General features: G+C 38.5%; 2 protein-coding genes across 2 annotated transcripts in view; both read left to right on the top strand.

Annotated features, from left to right (window-relative positions):
* The window catches only part of LOC145481889 (lactadherin-like), a 490,145-nt gene that overhangs the window by 386,558 nt on the left and 85,399 nt on the right, over positions 1 to 18,188 (top strand). The window lies entirely within an intron of this gene.
* LOC145481872 (melanocyte-stimulating hormone receptor-like) lies at positions 4,774 to 7,425 on the top strand. The gene is made up of 2 exons (XM_081460431.1): positions 4,774 to 4,859; positions 6,576 to 7,425. The coding sequence occupies exons 1-2, from the start codon at positions 4,774 to 4,776 to the stop codon at positions 7,423 to 7,425; spliced, it is 936 nt and encodes a 311-aa protein (XP_081316557.1).

Raw genomic sequence — 18,188 nt, forward strand, 5'->3', positions numbered from 1 at the left:
CTCGGAGTCTCGAATTTTTTTCGCAAGGTCTCGGAGTGTCGGATTTGGTTTTTTAGCAGAGGTTCTCCGGCAAAAATTATCGCGTTGAGCGAGCAAAGTCAGTGTTGCTGAGATTAAGCATGGCGTTTACCCAAACGGCGGCAAATACGGAACTTTTACTTCCACTATATTCACTCAGCCCGCGCGCATGCTCATTTGATCAGGTTTCCGCTGACAATAACCATGCGCACGCTTTGACGCTGAAATCGCACGAAAACATGGTCGGTGGACTGTATTTTTAGGCGGCTAAGTCAACGAATTCAAGTAACTCGATTCAGATTTTATAAGTAGTTAGCCTAAGGACGTGCGATTGTAGTCTGGAATATACCGGCGTGTCTAAGACGGTGTATTCTAAGCTATTGTAGGATACCGTTTCGCAAAACAAACACAATATTTTACTGTAATGGTCTTTGCAATAAAGGAGCACTACGTCAACTGTAGAACTTCTGGAGGTCGTAGAAAATATAAATGTAGATATCACTTCTAAATAAGACGCCTTAAAGACAACGACTAACCGCATGCTTACTTTAATTTGTTTTACTTACATTATGTAGTGTTCTTACCATGTGTTTGGTAATCCAACGTTTCGTTCTCCTCGTCCTTTGTGGTAAGTTACTTCACATTCGTGAGTCGTGCGCCGCGTCGCCTTCTAGAGCAAGCTAAACACTTTACTTTCACAGCAGTTGACCTGCACCTCTTTAGAACCTCTATTTTGATTCGTTCTTGTTAATCTGCACCTCTTTTGCTCTTTGAGCTTCTTTGGGCTAAGAGTATTATTTGTGCTGTTAACCTATTGTTAATTTTTGTTGTTGTTTCGTTTGGCCAATTATAAAGAACCTTGTAAACGGTGCAGGTCACCCCTTCCACAGTGTCTCTGTCTACCCAGGAGTATAAATGAGTACCTGCCAACTGTCAGGGAGCTTTACAAAATGCTCAGTAGGGGTTAACCTTTTGAATACCAAACTTTCGCCAAAAAATACCGTTTTTACCGTTTAGTCAGGTTTTTTGGCTGCCATGACGTTAAATAAGCCTAAGTTTTGCTAAGATAGCCTTTTTTTTTACCAAAAAGAGAGATTTTTCGAGGATTACGTGCACAATTAAGCAATATTCAATTCCGGACATGCGCATAAGCCAAAATTTGGACTTTTTTTTGGTGCCATTACCCGTTCTCGATTTTGTTTGTTGCCCCTTTCCTTTGTTTTTTCTCGGCCCTTTTGCGTTGCATGTTCTCTCTGGCTGCCGTGAAAAGTTGGATGTTAATTACGGGCGAAGCCTAGAAATGCACCTTGATCAATCATAGGCATAGTGGACCATTTAACGACCCTTTTTGCACCAAACCTGATAACGTTGTTTTTCGATTTGCAACGTCGGAATGTCGTCGATATTTAAACCTGACAACTGTACCCATAGGCCTAGCCTAGTTCTACTCTCTGCTTATCAAGAATATCTGATGACATTGAAATTGATGACGTCACAAGTGGTACAATGAACATGACCATCAATTACGCGCATATGAGTAATTGGGGCTCAAAGGGTTAACATGTGTTGAACTCCTCGTCCTTGCCTGTTAAGCCACTTGACACGTGAAGACTTTACTTTTATACCACATTTTACTGGCGATATCTGTGTGGAAGCCTCAGTCAGTGATCGCCCTCTGGAAGTACTGGCACTATTTTTGTCTCTGACTGCCGTTTCTGTGGAGGGTTCTTTCCTAGGAATTTGGCTCAATTCCATTACACACTGATGGTAAATAGCTTCATCGATTTCCAGATGAAAGTCATCATCAACATAACTGATAGAGCCCTCGGCTCTTAGCTTACACGCAACTTGATCCAACTTAACCATGCCAGTGAACTCATAGTGAAACGGCAAACAGTCCTCTGAATCTGGAGAGTATATGTGCATTTTTGCTGCATCACAGGTTTGGTATGGTCTCCAATCTTGCAGCAACATTGCACCAACTAGTCAAACTTGTTCCAGTATTGAGCCTAGGTTTTTATCCATTTCGCGGTCGAAATTATCGTTTTACTAGGTCACTCACACAGGTGGCCTGCGCAAGAAAATAATTTGCCGGCGAATTTGTTCACGCCATGACAGCCGGTCACTATGATGCTTCATTAGTCTTTCATTGCGCAGTTAAAATACAAGCTAACACAGTTTTAGAGTAAAAGTCTTACAAACACACAAGCAAATGCATATGTAGACCTTAAATCGATGCTTACGAATAGCAAGAGCTATTCAAGATACATCTTTTATAGGCAATGTCCGGAGACACGAGAATAATAATGAATAATCATGTATGAATAATTACAAAGTTAACAATTCACTTACATTTGCGTTTTCGCCGTTTCTTGTCCTCCACACTCTCCTCCTCCATAACGCGTTATATCAACCAGTACGGAAGGTCAAACAATATTTAGCAGCTGAAGTTAGATCGCGTAGTCAGCTCAAGAAACTAACGGATGATCGCCGATGAGAAGCTATGAGATGTTTGAAGCTAGCTGACCGGAAGTTGATGAATGCGCGTGACCTAGAAAGTAGCTGAAAGTCGGGTCGTGATAGACCGTAAAAAGGTCGAAATGTTAATGCATAACTAAATAGTTAGCGTTTATCTGTGACTGCTATTTTGGTAGTTCAAATAAACAACAAGTTATTGATTGTATAATAGTTTCGACCACCTCCCGAAATGAGATCCAGTTTCAAGCGACCAAGAGCGCACGAATCTCACGTCGGTCTCGGAGTTTTGCATAATTACGGTCTCGGGCTCGGATTTTCCGAAATCGTTTAAGTCTCGGTCTCGAATTCTTAAACAACTGTCTCGGCGTCTCAGCAAGTCTCGGATTTTACCATTCGCCACCCCTTCTAAGTGAAACTGACCAATGAATGAAATTTCCAAGAAAGAAATACAAGGTTGACAAATTGCGAGCCAACTGCCGCCATCGCTAGGATAACCTCTAAATTTAAATATCATAGTTCAGAACACTGCTGCTTAAGGTGGCTCCATAGGGTAATCATTTATGGCGTTGCGCTCGCAAGTGTTATGTTTTGAATGCTGTTTTTGCATTCGCTTTCACACCTAGTTCTCTCAAACTTAATAAGCAATGATTAAATAGTGTTTTGCTATCATCTCTTTTAAAATTTTGGGATTTAGTCTTAAATTATAAATGCCCAAACAAGTTTGTTTTTTGCTGTTTTTATGGCTTTATTTGTGGTTTTCATGAGTTTCCTTCGGTGAAATCTTCCAAAATTTTTAACAGCATATCGCTTCCAGCGGGATACGAATTTTAAACACGAAAAAACTAGGGTTTTTAAAGGCATTTTTTTTCGATATTTTCAAATTTATGTCTTTTACCGCTGCAAAAAATCTAGTCCTATAGACTTCCCTGAAAAACGAGCTCCGTCTAAAGTAAAATATTTGCTACCAATCTGCCAAATTTTACGGAATTTCACCGAAAGAAACGCGAGAAAAGTCACTGTCAGTTTTGCTTTTTGTGCTCATGTCGTAATAAAATATCGAAAAACACTGACGTTTTCCTTTGAGCGCGCGCAGATTACTTTCTCAGCCCTCGCGCGATCGTAAAACTATAGAGAGCAACCTTAACTCTTCCCAGGAAAACGCATAATTTTATTTTTTTGCATCGTTTTTCTACATTTTGAGGCGTAGGACTAAAGCAAATATGACATCACAAGCCTCTTGCACACAGGAAGCGCGATTCATTTGGATTGTCAGTGAATGTAAATTGAGATCAAAACAGATGTTTAATTCTGTGTTTTCTCTGCATTATTCATTTGCATGCAAAGTTTTAAAGAGGACTTGTTGTTCAATCAAAGTGACACCAAAGGAAGGAAGGCAGTCATTTCATTTTAACTGACAAAGAAACAGTAAAGCTGAAAATATTATGTCTTCCATAACATAAACAGCAGCTTGTACTCAGTGCTTTATAGTGTTGGCAGAATCAAAAGAACTTGTGCAAAGTTTTCATTTTCTGAGACAACGTAATGATTAATTTTAAGACGATTTTGTCGGAATTTCAACTGTTGCATGTCCAGTCCTTTTACATTAACTTTTGCAAATTAGTTTCAGAAAAAAAAATGTGATGTCTCTTCTAGTCCTGTTTCTGTGAATCACTTGAATATTATATTAAATGTCACTCAAACTGAAAATCATGTCCCCTATTAAATGAGAGTCTTTCACGCATAGCCATAGGCGTACGGGCACCTTCAGACTTGGGGAAACGTAACTTTCTTGCCCGAAAAATTTACACAATGCGCGAATGTGAGAGTGTTGAAATCATGATGCAAACGGACGGCCCATGATTTACATTTTAATATCGGCATTACGCGTTGGTAGATGGCCCCGTGTATTTGAAAGCTTTAAAAGTCACGGAAGTCGAGCAACCCGTGAACGAAAATCCTTCAAACCAATACTGAGTTAAACTATAATTTTTGTTTTGATTATCAAATGAAATAAAACACAGATAGTACACCGGTACACATAAACCAACTGCTTGAGTACAGCTAGTTAATTTGTCTTCCTAAACTGTCAATGAATCGTTCATATACATACGATACACGTTTTGGCAAACTTGAAAAAAGATATTATAGAACGCGTTCCGGATTGTTGGTCAGTTGTCAACAGTCCAATTTGTAACTCAACTACACCAAGGCGTTTAGACAGTGATAGCTAATCGATTCCAGTTTACAGCTAAGCTACAAATAGCCAATATGGTCAATATGGCAACAGCAAACTTTACTGGAGATGGACAGCAGAAAACAGTTGAAAAACTCTTCTGTTTCGAAGGTTTAACTGCTGGACTAAAGTGATACTTAAATTTTCAGTGATACTTAAATGAATTCTGCTTAAACCAGTAGCTAAAACTAAAGATATCCGAATTGTGAAAGGACCTGTAACAAAACACTTCCCTGGGGTGGAAAATCATAAGTCCCATGGGAAAATTTCGATAGCACTTTTTCATAAGAATGTGTAGCTTACACAAGTCGTTTCTGTGGTTACTGGAAGTAACCGTAATGTCATCGGGTCCGTTAGTAAGAAAGTAAGTCAGTAAGATAGCCCGTGACTTTTCGGATCTCACGAAGCGAGATCGAAAATACCTCGAGATTTGCTCAAGTTCTTTCGATCGCTTTTCGCTTTTAAACAGGCGTTTTCATGAAAATAACTAATTTTACTGTTTAAAATTGGTTCCGTTTAATTTGATATCTCTACTGGAGTGAAAAAAAAAATGCGAATTTATTAGCAGAAAAATAGCATTATGAAGCATTACGAATGACTACGATCTCTAACCGTTGACCGCACGAAGTACATTGCAGACTGGTTTTCCCATGCTCTTCGACATGACGTGCATCGTTTGGATAATCACATATGTTGCTGAGTGGCCGCAATGTTTTCTCAGTTTTCCATCTTTCTTTCCCATATAACTAGGTATAGCTTTCACCGAATGTGCCAAAGTACTTTTCTCGAAGAATCTTGCAGGATTTTGAGCGGTTTCCGAAAGGTTTTGATTGGAAATTCGATTGTTACGTGCCTTGAAAGCATCCATGGAGTAAATAAATGCACATTCTTAAATTGATGTTTATTTCATTTACTCATACTAACCGGAATTAGATGTAATGTTTGTACTTGATTAAATTTCAAATGGAAATTGAACTATTCACCCAAGTCAGGACTCCTGGACAGGATTATGAAACGCTCTGCTGGCAAAAAGCTGTCTGAACCAAGTCAATAAGATCTCTTCATACGGAAATTCTGGATTCTTTATAACTGAAATACTGACAGATCAGGAATGTTTGCTTCATATAAGCTTATATAAAGATTATTTCAGCGTCGTCCGTTCACCATCGTTTAAGCTTAATAGGATACGATTTCTACCATCTCTAAAGGATGTCATTGGTTTTGTGAAAAGTTTTTCTGTAGCTCGAGTAATTGACGTCGCCGTCCAATACGAAAAAGAATTTTGTCTTTGGCGACACGACGGGACTAGCGAAAGTTTCCCGCGTCCACTGCAGTTCCCGTCCTGGCCTTGCCATCTTCGCATCGGACATATGTGTCAAGCATTTAAATTTCAAGACAAGTATTTTGAAATAAAACTAAAACTCCGCAACTGTTTTTTTTTTTTTGTAGCTTTGTGGTTGTTCACTATTAAGTAACAATATGTCCTCTCAGAGGACTTTTGTTCTTCTTTGACGTTCCAAAACATAAACCAGTCAGCGTTCAGATTATGACAGTTAACCAGCTGCTTGGCTAGTTAAGTTTTCTTTCCAAACTGTCAATGATCCATATATTGACAAGTTGGAGCAAATAAATAAAAAAGGCGTTTGGATTGTTCCTCAGTTACTGTGGTGGCAGGTAACTGCGCCGTAACTTTACTACATTGAGAAGTTTCGCTATTGATTCCAGATAAACTGCAAATCGCTATTTTGCAGATCAGTATGGCAGCACCCGACTTCATTGGAGATGGACGGCAGAAAACTTTCGAAGACTTACATTGTTCGCTCGATTTATCTGCTGGACTACACAGTCATTTGACATTTATTTCCGTTTCAAACTCTTTCCTGTCCGTTACTGCATTTCTTGGAAATGCTCTGATCCTAATTGCTCTTCACAAGGAGTCTTCACTTCATCCGCCTTCCAAACTCTTGCTTCGTTGCCTTGCAACAACTGATCTCTGTGTTGGTCTATTTGCAGAGCCTTTGGCTGTCACCTATTACATGTCTGTAGCGAATGAAAATTGGAATATTTGTCGCTACCTATTTAGAGGTTTCATGACAATATCTTATATTTTGTGTGGAGTGTCAGTCGGAACTCTGACTGCAATAAGCGTGGACAGACTTCTCGCCCTGTTGTTGGGACTGAGATACAGACAAATTGTAACTTTAAAGCGAACCTACGTGATCCTTATTATCTTATGGATTTTGCCCGTTGTCTTTTCAGCAATGTACTTTTTGAATCCCCTTATAACCGTTTTCTATGGCATCATTTATATACCACTGTGTCTTATAATCTCTATTCTCTCTTACACAAAGATTTTCCTCACCCTCCGTCATCATCAAAATCAAGTACAAGACCATGTTCAACAACCGAACCAAACAAATCAACTTAACATAGCGCGATACAAGAGGGCAGTGTCCAGTGCAATATGGCTGCAACTGACCCTTGTCGCGTGTTATCTTCCCTATGGTATAGGGGAGGCCTTATGGGTTGAGAGTGGACTATCTGCATCTCTTCATCTTGCTGGGGCTTATACAACCACTTTAGTTTACTTAAACTCGTCATTAAACCCGATTCTTTACTGTTGGAAACTAGATGAAGTCAGACAGGGGGTGAAGGACACAGTCAGACAAGTGCTTTGCCTTTGTTTTTCGAGTTAGCTCTTGTAGACCAATATGGTGAAAAGTTAATGATGTTTTAAAACTGGGATTTTAAAAGTTCTCGTGAGCATTGTCTGAAATTAAAAGGGGTGCTTACTCATTTTAATATATCAGTATGAAATGTTTCTCTAGCAATTAGATAGCCAAGGAGAAGTTTTCATTATTGCTGTAAATATTGTTTCATATTGTAAGTTTGCAACTGAGGATAGAGATAAAAAATAATCAACTGCTATCTGTTACCGCGTCGTCTACACCACACAAAATACAGTTATAAAGTTAAACAGTTGGTGTTTTTTTTTGTTTTGTTTTTTTTTACGCGGAGTTCTTATGAGATCACGACGTAAAAGAAAAATCATGCAGTTAACTTTTACAATGACCGTCTCGGGTTCAGCCCTACTCTGGTGTTTTCATGATTCGTCTTTAGTTCTTAAACCTAAGGAATAGTCACAAAATAATTTATTATAGATTTAGCGAATAAAACAAGTATACTGTGGGATACGCAATGAACACTCGGACGGGCATTATTCGAAAATTATGACTTAAGTCTTCATTGAGGCTTAAGATAAATTTCAGTTTTTGAAACATGCAAAATTTTTGAAATTTTGTCTTATAGATGGCGCATATTTCTGCAGCTGTGAATGCAAAATGAGTTCAGTATTAGCATACAGAATTTTTCGGCGGGTGGCATGTGCTTTTATGTGAATCAGCATTTTATAATGAAAAAAAATTCGAAGCTACACTCTATTGAGTGACAGAACATATGTCGGTTTAGAATTTGAAAATTGAATTGAGGTGAGCGGCATTCTTGTTGAACTTTAATTTGAAACCGTGCTATAAAAAACAATGGTTTGTGTTGCAAACGTCTTTCTTTCGAGACAGCTCTTTCCTGCTTAATATAAATTGAAGCGTTTATTTATTGAAACAAGATCGACTTCGAGACTTAAAATAAGTTCTTAGCGGATTACACCATAGATGAGATAAATGTGTTGTAAAAAAAATGGCGATAAAGTAATTGGAATGGAAAACAGATCCCGACATATTAAGCGACAGATTTAATCACTTTCAGGAAAAACGGGAAAAGGTTAGGACTTCCTTTGTTAGCAAGGCTCATATTTCTTGGCATAAATGTTTACAATTTTGGCGCGGGAAGTTAAATCTAAATATAGCGTGAGGAAAAAATGACTTTTAATTAACTACATTATGGAGAAAACTGAAGTTATCAGTAGGGTTTGAAGATGTGCGAGTGAGGAATGAAAAAAGTCGTTTATTTTACAAAAACATTTCTGAATAGTTGTTCAACACGGTTAAGTTTCGTCGGTCAAAGCTATCACTTTCATCCGTGTCGCTGGTATAAGGGATGGTGGACGATCGAAAGATCGAGGTGAGGCACCTTCGACCAAGCGGAATCGAGTTATTTGAGGCTCGAAATTAACGGGTCGCGAATAGGACAAACAGTCGCGAATACAATACAATAGACTGGTGTATAAATTTGCGGGATAAGAGAGGTCTAACAATATTTGGTGTATTGTTTCGTTCTTTCTCGCCTCGTGTTCATGGAACATTATATCAGCTCAACAACAACGACAACAACAGCAACAACAATAACATAAGGTATATATATTGTGTATCGACTCCTTGTTTTTTCTCGCTTGCGCGCTTCTTTACCAGTTCTAGAGAAATAAAGTGGCATCTGGAGTATATATGATGTTTTATTTTTCACCGCGTAGATATTTTGGTTGTCTTTTTTTTCTCGGTTGTTTTCTTACCAGTTTGAGGGTCTGTATGATCAGTTGGTATCAGCACAAGCGTGTTATTTCGATCCGCCGCTCACGTTAATCCGGCCAGTAGACAATCGAACGTTCGGAAATCGAACTCAATCGAACTATGTGTGAATTCGATTTCCGAAACAGTTAAACTTAATCGAAGCCAGTCGAACCCAATTCATTAGGATGAGTTCGATTAAGTTCGGCAACCGATCTCAATCCAACACAATCCAATTGACTGCGTTCGATCGTGTTCGGTAAATAATAATATACATGAAAAAATTACTCGACTCTGATTGGCTGAGAGCAGTGTAGTTTAAGTGTACACCAGTGCAAAAAGTGTAACACCGGTGCAAAAAGTGTAGCAACAGTGCAAATTACACATCGTAATTCTGGGTTATGATTGGCTGAAAGACAATAGGAAATTTTCGAAGCTAATGATATTACGTAAAATGATGAGGAAAATTTTGTGCGGAAACTTTGAAAAAAGTTTTCTCGAATGAGAAAAAATGGCTTCAAGAAAGGTCTTCCAGCACTTTCTCCACGCAAATTTTTTTATGTCTATATTATTAATAAGTAATCATACGGTTTTTCTCGTTCAATGTGGAATTAATTTGCACTTGTGAGTTTTTCAAAAAGCTGAAATTGCACTCGCCGAAGCGGCTCGTGCAGTTTCAGCTTTTTGAAAAACTCACTCGTGCAAATTAATTTCAAATTGAACTCGAAATCGTATGATTACCTATACTAAATTCTTTTAAACAAACCGTGTTACGAAGCTCCCATCAACAAATGGTAAACGAGGAAGTGTATTCTGAATCATTCGTTAGAGAAGACGATGAAATAAAACACATTCCTCCGTGTTCTCTTGGATCGCGTCCATGTTAAATGATTTGGTCATGTGATCAATAATAGTTAACAATTATTCACCGAAGTGGAGGTGAATAGAGGTGGATATTTACCGAGCCGCGAAGCGTCGAGGTAAAAATCCATCCCTTTCACCGACACTGAGGTGAATAATTGTTTTAGTATATACCACATAAGCTGAATAGTTAGCGGACCAAAACGTTATTTTATGTGTGACAAGCGGTCGGAAATTTTAAAATCTCTCGCGCCGGCTGCTCGGAGGTGAATAGTACTTGCTAATCACCTCCGAGGTAACCAATCAGAGCGCGCGAAAAGCACTATTCACTTGTGTGGTATATACTAATTGATAATATAGATCGAGGCATGCAGGGATTACGGGATACATATATGTGTACCTAACTAATCCTTCTCGGAGTGGAAGCATAGCTACTATCTAGTATCTTAAGCTTATTTAGCGAGCAAATTATTCGCCTTACGCATGATCTCACTTGGAAGGGCAGAGCATTAATTTAATTTCAATTTAAATAAGTTGGGTTTTATACCATGAATTCCACTTCGCCTTTGGAGTAAAAGCTATACGAAGTGGTTTTCGAGTCGAAACCCTCTGCCCGAAGAAAACATTGCTCTGAGCCCTGAGGAGGTCAGTTGAATCTGCAGCATCACTCAGAACGAACCTTCATTTAAGAGAACAACGAGAACAGGAGACGATGATCATCGTCTCATCGTCTCGTGTCAAGAAGTATTAGTTGAGACTTGCAGCTATGCGGGGTTCTACTTCCATTGTGTTTCGGGCCAAGGAAGGAGGGGAGGGGAGGTCCTTCTTGGTAATATCACTCGATGATTAGGTATCATCCAAAAGAAACTACGAAATCGAAACTCCGCTCACCCCCATTGAAAATAACATCCATCGCAGACGGAACGTTGCTTCAGTTTTTACGTGTTCTGTCTTTATCTGTAACTGCCGTAGGCGACTTCTCTCTTGGCAAACAATAAACGCTAAAAACCTGAACGTCAGTCTTTGCAGATACATGGTGAATTGAAGGTCAAAATCAATTGAGGATAGACGACGTTTAAACTGAAATTACAAATGGATAAACAAAACGAAATGTACAACACTGCATGAAAAGCGGCGAAAATTTAACGGAAAATCGAGCAAATAAATCTGGACTAGCACTTGTTATGGCGCTGTAGAAATACTCTGTGTAACAGTTACCCTGAAAAATGTGCGTTCCTTGAACCAGCGGTGAAAAAACGACCGAGAGGGAAATATGAATTAAGTTCGAAATAAAAATGCAGATAAACGGCTAACGCGTACGAAACATTCCTCAGGGAGCGTAATTAACTGACAACTGGGTGTTATAAGATCCAACTATTAGATCCATTATTATAGACCAACAGATTGATGAACCCATTTATCAGCAAAAATAACTGCTTTTGAGTATCATGCCAAAGAAGAGGGTAAGTTTAAAGTGAGCACTGGGAGTTACCATATTGTAGGTTTTAGTTTAAGTAATTAGTGAGATTAGCATCCTGAGCATGTGAGACGAAGTTGCCTGCAGTGGCAATGTCCAGTCAGTGTTCAAAGACAGAGTGCATCGTGAATGAGTGGACTGGAGTTAAGGGTGCATTTGCTAACACAAAGTTTCACCTCGCAGCACTTTGGCGGGTTCAAACCCAGGACCTCCAGATTAGAGACCCGTTTCTCCGCCGACTAAGCTACGAGTGTAGATGGTAGCAGGCCCTGGGTAATCACAGTGGAAGTTCAATTCTACTTGGTATTACGTGGTTTAGTGACTATATTTTAACAAACAAATCTGTCGAGCAAAGGCGAAAACAGGCAAATCGGGAAGAAACTTCATGCAACTTTAATATATTTCTGTGTACCTAATAACAACGTTTTAAATAATCTACGTTCGATATATCAACATTTTAACACGGCTTCGAGGCTTTCAGGAAAAACATCTGTATTTGGTTTTGTTTATTTTTTTTTTTTGTATCCAGGACTCTTTTGAGAATTGAGGGACAAAAGAAACTTGCGATTTTGTCCTGAAAGCCTTGTAGTCATGTTAGAATATTTATATAACGTTGCTTTTTGAAAACAATTTACAGATGCACCGTTTGTTTCTCCTTATACAGGAACTATGAATAGCATTGTGAAAAAATTAAAGTGAAAAAAGTTATATCCTTAGCGCAGATGTCTTCAAATGTTGTTTTAACTATACACTTGACGGAACCGCAAGGAAATATTTATCAAGCTGTAGCGGAATTTCACTTTTATGTGAGGCACACCGACTTGTTCTCAACATTGACTAGCTCTCTAGAGAGATTAACAATATGATCATGGGAGCCGGATGTTTACTCAAGTGAAGAGACAAGATAACCTGACGAAACAAGCCAAACCAGTTTAACATGTTGCATGAACATTTTCAGTTTTTGATTGACGTTATCAGTAACCATGATGGAAACATCTCAGAGATGAGTGAATGAACTTCACATCTGATCTATGGACAAAAATTAGGAGCCTTAAGTTATTTTTTTAATTAATACTGACCAGTTCTGGGTGCTGTTGATGTCTCTGAGGATAACATCCCTATAGCCGATCCGGCCTCCCTCCAGCTAGAGAGTTTCCCTAGGTTTGAAGAAAAGTGCTTTCCCAGGCCAGAAACCTATTATCACAATGTGCAAATAACACGTACGTATTCAAAAAATTATGATTTGTTAAATATTTATAGAATAAAATAGGGATGTGTAGGATATGTAATCGTAATTTTGAGAAAATTAAGAATTCTTCATTGATTCATACTCACGGAGTATCAAAATTTGTAAAATGTTGCTTAAGATGACACATATGAACCGCAGTTATTGTGGTGAAATGAGATTTTAATCGGCATCCAACGATTAAATTTGACAGATGAGGTGTGCCTTAATGTGAGGCAGTAATTTATGATGAACATAAAATTTCGAAGCTTCGCTATTGAGGCCTTAACCTTACATCTGTTTAGAATTTAAGAAAAATCATGAATTTTTAAATGTTAACTATTTGATGTAAGCATCGCGGGATTCGTTATACTGTGCTACATAAATTAAAAACAAAGGTTTCTGAAGCAAGCATCTTTCTTTCCAGGCAGCGCCTCTGTCTTTAGTGTAAGTGCTGTGCCTTTGAAACGTTTCCAAACAAAAACGTTAATTATCATCATTTTACTGCATTTGTACATGTAGCTTGTGCATTTTAAAACTTCTCATGCATTCTTCTGAACTGAAATGCGATAAATGTATTTTGGTAAAATGAAGATAAACCTTTTTAATGGAGACTGAAAACAGGAAATGATTTCCCCCGTTGACAGATTCAAACAATTTTAAAACGGACAAATTTTGATATTTCCTAGATCGATGGCAAGGCTCATAAGCTTTGCATAATGCGCGTAATTCTTTGTTATCAACGTACAAGAAATGTAACGACTTTTAGAAAATTGACCTTTTTGTCAATTCCACGTAATATCGATATATTAACGCAAAAACGTCTCCATAGATCAATTCATCATGCCCAAAGGCACGCTTTACCCCCTGGCATACATTTCTTTGTAAATTTAGTAAGTTTGGGGTCCCTATATTCATGAGTTTTCAACGAATTCTGAAATTTGCATATTTGCTAAATTAGCCGTATTCAATCTAGCGGTGAGGTTTAGTTACGTTTTGATGGAATGAAAAAATCGGAGAAGCGTGATCGACATCGTCAAAGAATTTGAATTCAAAAAACGGAGCTGTTACGTTTAGAAAAAGGAAATTGCATGAATGATCTCAGTTTAAATAAAAATCTAGTTCGATTTTTTTTTTTGAAATTTTATCGACAGTTGTCACATAAGGTTACGTTTTTGGAATAAATAAGCAGGAAGAAATTTTTCAAAGGTTAATAAAATTACAAGAAGCTATAGAAATGCTTATTTATTGCAGATTACTCGCGAGTAATCTTGTGATAAGTCGTTAACGACCCATTTGCAAACAGAATCTTTGAGGCCTTTGACTATAGATTAATTGTTCACCGAGGCCCGATCCAAACGCCTCTCCACTCCACTCCACATAAAAATAATTTACTACGGGCGTCAAGAATTAAGTTCGACGCAAGTACGCCGTCTGAATCAACCTTCGCTCCAAAGTCGAACTTATAATTATCGAGTTAGGTTCGACGCGTTACTGAAGCGGCGTTTGGACTTAAAGCAGCTGCTTAAACCAAACTGTCATGATCAGTGATTTGTGTATTGACATGCTAATAGGACGCCGATCATAAAATAGGGTTTTGATTATTGCCAAAAAGGTGCTTCGTAAATTTACTGCGTTACATACTGAGAAATTTGCACATTGATAGTAAACCGATTCCAGCTTGCAATTAAGGTTCACATAGCTATCTTGCACATCAATATGGCAACAGCAAACCCTGCTGGAAATGGACAGTAGAAGACAGTTGAACAACTATTATGTTCCGCAGGATTACCTGGTGGCAGCCACTTGACATTTATTTTAGTTTAAAATTCGTTTCTGTCCCTTGCATTTCTTGGGAATGCTCTGATCCTAATTGCTCTTCACAAGGAGTCTTCACTTCATCCGCCGTCCAAACTCTTGCTTCGTTGCCTTGCAACAACTGATCTCTGTGTTGGTCTTATTTCAGAGCCTTTCTTTGTTACCAATTGCATGTCTTTAGTGAATGAATAAGCGTGGACACACTTCTCGCTCTGTTGTTGGGACTGGGATACAGACAAGTTGTAACTTTAAAGCGAACCTACGTGATCGTTATTACCTTTTGGGTTGTGTTCATTGTCTGTTCAGCGATGTGGTTTTGGAGTCCCGTGAAAATCTTGCGGTGCGGTATCATAGTGACATCTCTGTGTCTGGTAACCTCGGTCTTTTCTTACACAAAGATTTCCTTCAACCTCTGTCATCATCAAAATCAAGCACAAGATCATGCTCAACAACCAGACCAAACAAATCAACTGAACGTGGCACGATACAAAAAGGCAGTTTCCACTGCAATATGCATGGCTGCAACTGACGCTGGTAGCTTGTTGTCTTCCGTATGGTATAGTGGAGGCTTTTGTGGGCTAAGAGTGGACTACCTGCATCTCTTTATCTTGCTGGGGCTTATACAGCCACTTTAGGTTTCTTAAACTCGTCGTTAAACCCGATTCTTTACTGTTGGAAACTAGATGAAGTCAGACAAGCGGTGAAGGGCACAGTCAGGCAAGTGCTTTGCCTTTGTTTTTCGAGTTAGCTCTTGTAGACCAATATGATGAAAAGTTAATGATGTTTTAAGATTGGGATTTAAGAAGTTCTCGTGAGCATTGTCTGTGACGGTATTGGCGCCTAATAGTGGACGAATTTCATCTGTTTATCATGCTTGGCGTTTCGCATTCACTTTAGTTTTCTTAAACTCTTCATTAAGCCCGATTTTTTACTGCTGGAAGATAGAAGACGTCAGACAAGCAGTGAAGGACACAGTCAGACATTTGCTATGCCGTTGTTTTGCGACTTAGCTCTTGTTTACCTAGCCAAGTTAAGAGGCCCTCGACCTAAGAAACGACCGATGATTTCCGGCTAAAATATAAAATCGGCTGATTTTTATCTCCCAAGCAGAGGTTACCGAATACTATTTAAAAATGAATTTCTTTTGTTTCAGTGCCATCTAATTTCCGGGGGCTAATTTTCCAGAGCAGCGGCTGGTAATCGAGGGCGCTTTCCATTCGACCAAAAATTCCGAAATTTTCGAAACGGGCACAAATGGTACGGAAATTTCCTGGGATAAGTTCCAGAAAATCCGGAAATTGTTGAATTTCCGAAAAGCGAACCGTTCAACCTATTCAGCGCTAGTTCTTTTAGCCGCGATTACAGCGAGTTGGACATACTGCGACGCGCATTCGGAGATGGAAATACTTTAGAATCTTTCCACTTTTATCTCGATAAATACTAGCTACAGTTGAATTCGTCAAGAGAGCGTTTTCTAAAAATAATGTCCCCGTGGTGTACTCGTTTGTTTCGTATAGCTTGGCTATTCTACTCTTGGGCTACTGCGTCGTATTCTAAGTGGTTGTGATACTAAAGTCAAAGATACGGCCTATCGCACGCTAGTCCGCCCAAAACTCGAATATACGTGTTGCGCTTGGAACCCTTTCACCGAACAGAACATCACTCAAATAGAGATGGTTCAACGCCGAGCAGCAAGATTTGTATTAAATGACTATTCAAGATTTAGTCATGTTACTCCAATGATCGAACATCTTGGTTGGGACTCCCTTGAAGATCGTCGACCGCTCTTTCAAACTACTATGTTCTACAAGATCTTAATGGGACATGTTGGTATTAGCTTTCCTCCTGAAGTCCACGAAATAACAAGGGCCATCAGATTACCGAATAGTCGTCCTTTCCAACAGATCCGTGTATTAAATGATGTCTGTAAGTTTTCCTTTTATCCAAGGACAATATTAGCATGGAACAATTTACCTATTTATGAAGATGTTAATATAAATAATTTTAAGACTATTGCTCTTGCAGCCATTAAATCTTTTGTATAATGTATATTCAGACGTCCTAACTTATCTCGACGAGATTATACTTAAGAGTCCCTGTCCATAAAAATGGAAAATAACTCGGCAAGGATCGAAAATTCGATTTCGCTCATATTCTTATGGTAGATAGGCTAGGGCATGACAAAAACTACTGGATAGTTTTTTTGGCAAAATATCCTTTTATTTCAAAGAAATATGCAAATTACCAAATTCCGTTAAAATCGTCATTTCACGCACCATTTTATTAAACAAGTTTGCGAGCCTCGCATGCAAAACCACATCATTCTTCCGTCTTCAAAACACTCAAATATTTTTGTGCAGTGTTTAAATGTGTACTGGGTTGATTTTAGGGAATGTTGCGTTGTCTTTTTGGGTGCACAATAATTAAATTTCGAAGACGTGTATTTCATTCACTTAAAAGTACTTCGTGAATATAATTAATTTTCACCATGTGCGAAACCTTCAAATGGACCAAGCTTCTGTTGGTTGAATTGCAGAAGGATGGTCTACAGATTCCTGTAAAAATTTCTGTGGGCAAATGATTGTGAGCGACGCGAGAGCTTTTCAAAGTACGTCAAAAATGCAAATATTTGACCATCCGTCGTCAAATTTCAATTTACGGGTTAGACGTATATTTTAGCATGCGCCACATGACTTGACCAATGTTAAGCTGAAATAGACACAGAGCTGATAATTTCGAAATGTTCTAACCTTATGATTTGACGTGTTTCTAGTCGATCTCTCACCATTCGTCGCACATAAAGCATATGTTCGCTTTTGTTTTCACAAGGTTAACGTCCGATGTACATCGCCTACTGTCAACCTAATATTGGTCGAATACTATGAATCCGTGACCATCTTTCTGCGCATATGAACATCACTGCATCAAAGTCTAAAACGGCTGAGACATTTTTAGATAGTTGCTCGCTTTGCGCTGCGCCAAAATATTGCGTTTGATCGATTGCTGACCATTGCTGATAAGCGTGTCGGCGCAGCCCAATCTTACAGCCGTTATTGTTCGTCACGCAGTGCTGTCACGGCATATGCTGCACATTTTGATCTATTTTGTATAGAGTACTCTCAGCATAAGTGAAACAATTTAATCATTGTTCTTCTGTTTTTTCATATATATAATAATATATGTGTATATTTATATAATTATATTCTATAGTGTACGTGGCCTCGGTCCATATCACGTTTGTTGTACGTTCTGATGTTTCAGACAACAGCTGATAAAGCTAGTACCTGTACTCACTAGAATTTTAAGAAAATCGCCATAAAAAAGTTATAGATTAATGAAGCAAGAACTAGCTGAAATAAAAATAGGAAATCACAACGAGTCTAATTCGTGAGAAAAACAGACTAAATTTAAGAGTGTCTGCCGGTAAAAATCAGACAAATTCTTAATTTCGCGGCAAGGGTCGAAAATTCGATTTCGCTTATATTCTTATGGTAGATAGGCTAGGGCATGACAAAAACTACTGGATAGTTTTTTTGGCAAAGTATCCTTTTAATTCAAAGAAATATGCAAATTACCAAATTCCGTTAAAATCGTCATTTGACGCACCATTTTATTAAAAAA

Source organism: Orbicella franksi, chromosome 3 (genome assembly GCF_964199315.1).
Source record: "Orbicella franksi chromosome 3, jaOrbFran1.1, whole genome shotgun sequence".
Classification (NCBI taxonomy): Eukaryota; Metazoa; Cnidaria; class Anthozoa; order Scleractinia; family Merulinidae; genus Orbicella; species Orbicella franksi.